Source organism: Punctularia strigosozonata, assembly GCF_000264995.1.
Source record: "Punctularia strigosozonata HHB-11173 SS5 unplaced genomic scaffold PUNSTscaffold_7, whole genome shotgun sequence".
In the NCBI taxonomy this organism is placed as follows: domain Eukaryota; kingdom Fungi; phylum Basidiomycota; class Agaricomycetes; order Corticiales; family Punctulariaceae; genus Punctularia; species Punctularia strigosozonata.
In genome coordinates, this window is record NW_006767439.1 from 290,646 (window position 1) to 292,405 (window position 1,760).

The following is a 1,760-nucleotide window of genomic DNA, read 5'->3' on the forward strand; positions in this document are numbered from 1 at the left end:
TTGCATCTTGAATGGTTTATCAACGCGATCAAACCATATTGCGTTTTTCAACACAAATTGCTGATTGATGACTAGACCCGTCGCACCGGAGTCTATCAAAACGTTCGCAGCAGCCCTTTTCGTGCCTCGTTGGACGGTTCCTTTTATCTCAATGGAGGGAGCATTCAACCGGTGAATCATCCCAACTTCCATTGTCTCGTCCGTTAATACATCATATCGGTTCCTCGAGGCAAAACGTCCTTCCGGTCTTTGAGCGGCTGCCCTCAAAGACCGGTTCCAAAATCCTCCTGTATCATCATTAGAGCTTGACCTTTATCTTCGTCGGTCATAGCCTCTAGCATTTCCTTGAGTCCTTCTTGAGAGAACTGCATTCTTGCGCGCATCGTTCCTCCTCTTCCTCGGCTTTTCCATCCTCCTCGGCCTCTTCCGGAATTTCCTGCTGTCGGACACTCCCGTGATAGATGCCCCGCCTTGTGGCACTTGTAGCACAGTCCTTCCTTAATGTGCCTTTCGCGCTCGGCTTGCGACATTCGTTGGAAACGCGGTTGGAACTTAACCGCGTCAACGTCCATTGGTTCTCCATAATTGTAGGATTGCCATGTCGTCGCCGTCGAGTACATCTTCGGTACGTCGCTGAACTGCGATTGTACTTGGTCCGGGTATATCTTTCTTCCTTGGGAGTTGTCGTTCTTGAGCAGCTTCAGAATCCGTTGTGCGTCGATAGCAAGTTCTTGAATCTTCGGTAGCCCTGTACCTGGTGTCTTCTCTTCTAGTTCATCGCAGTCGATCCTGGATTCTAGGACCTTGACTCGTACATCCTTGTTCAAGCCGTCTTCAAACTTCTTGATCAATGAGCGGTTATCGTACCCTGAATTCTTGGCTAAGGAATTGAACGCGCTGATATAAGCGTCGACCGAGCTTTGTCCTTGGCTGAGTCGATCGATAATATCTCTTGCTCTTCTTCCTTTATCCAGGGGTTTAAACGCCGTCTCAAGTTCTGTTATGAACTGATCAAACGTTTGGCTTGCTCTGGCGTTACCAGCTGTCGTTGTATCCTTGATGTATTGAGTCTTCCATTGTTCTGCGATTCCCTCCTTCATGTACGAAAGGGCGTACGCTATCTTCTTGTTGTCGTTATCGAATTTCTTGGGTTGCGCTTTTATCACCATTTTGCAGTGAGCTGTAAACGCTTCCAACCTAGATCGGTCTCCATTGAACGCTGGTGGAGCGCCGAGCTCTAGTTTCTCGTTGTCGGCCATTTCTTCGTCGTTGTCGGGTTTCGGTGTCGTCTTCTTGTCGGGTTTAATCGTCTCTTCAAGCTCTTGATCAAATCTCTCTTCAAGTTCTCGGTCAAGTCTGTCTTCTTCTTCTTCTTCAGGTGGGTCGATAACTATCGATATTGGAAGTGGGCTTAGTTGGCTCTTCTCTTCAAAATCGATCGTTCCGGTTGTAATGTTCGGTGTCGGGGGATCGTATCCGATGATTTCAATCCACTGGCTTCCTTCAATTCTCCTAGGAGGTGGGACGCCAAAAGTTCCGTGTCGTCCGTGTTGATTTTCAAACCCTTCGCTAATTGCTCTAGCGACGGTGAGTAAACCGCTCTCCTTTTCGTATTGGTATTCTGCGACTGGTTGGTTGTCTCGGATCCGGATCGCGAGATAGGCTGTTGTTGAGTCTTTTAAATTCGATGCAGAAAGAGTTTTTCTTCTGGGATCGTAATCCTAAGACCCGGGGCGGAAACCTTTTCAGTGAATCCTCTT

General features: G+C 48.0%; 1 protein-coding gene across 1 annotated transcript; it reads right to left on the reverse strand.

The window, feature by feature from the left end:
- Positions 1-965: 965 nt before the first annotated feature.
- Positions 966-1,259, reverse strand: PUNSTDRAFT_28308 (uncharacterized protein; the record flags this gene model as incomplete). The annotated part of the gene is made up of 1 exon (XM_007384107.1): positions 966-1,259. A coding segment is annotated over one exon (294 nt), but the record flags the coding sequence as incomplete, so codon positions are not given.
- Positions 1,260-1,760: the final 501 nt, after the last annotated feature.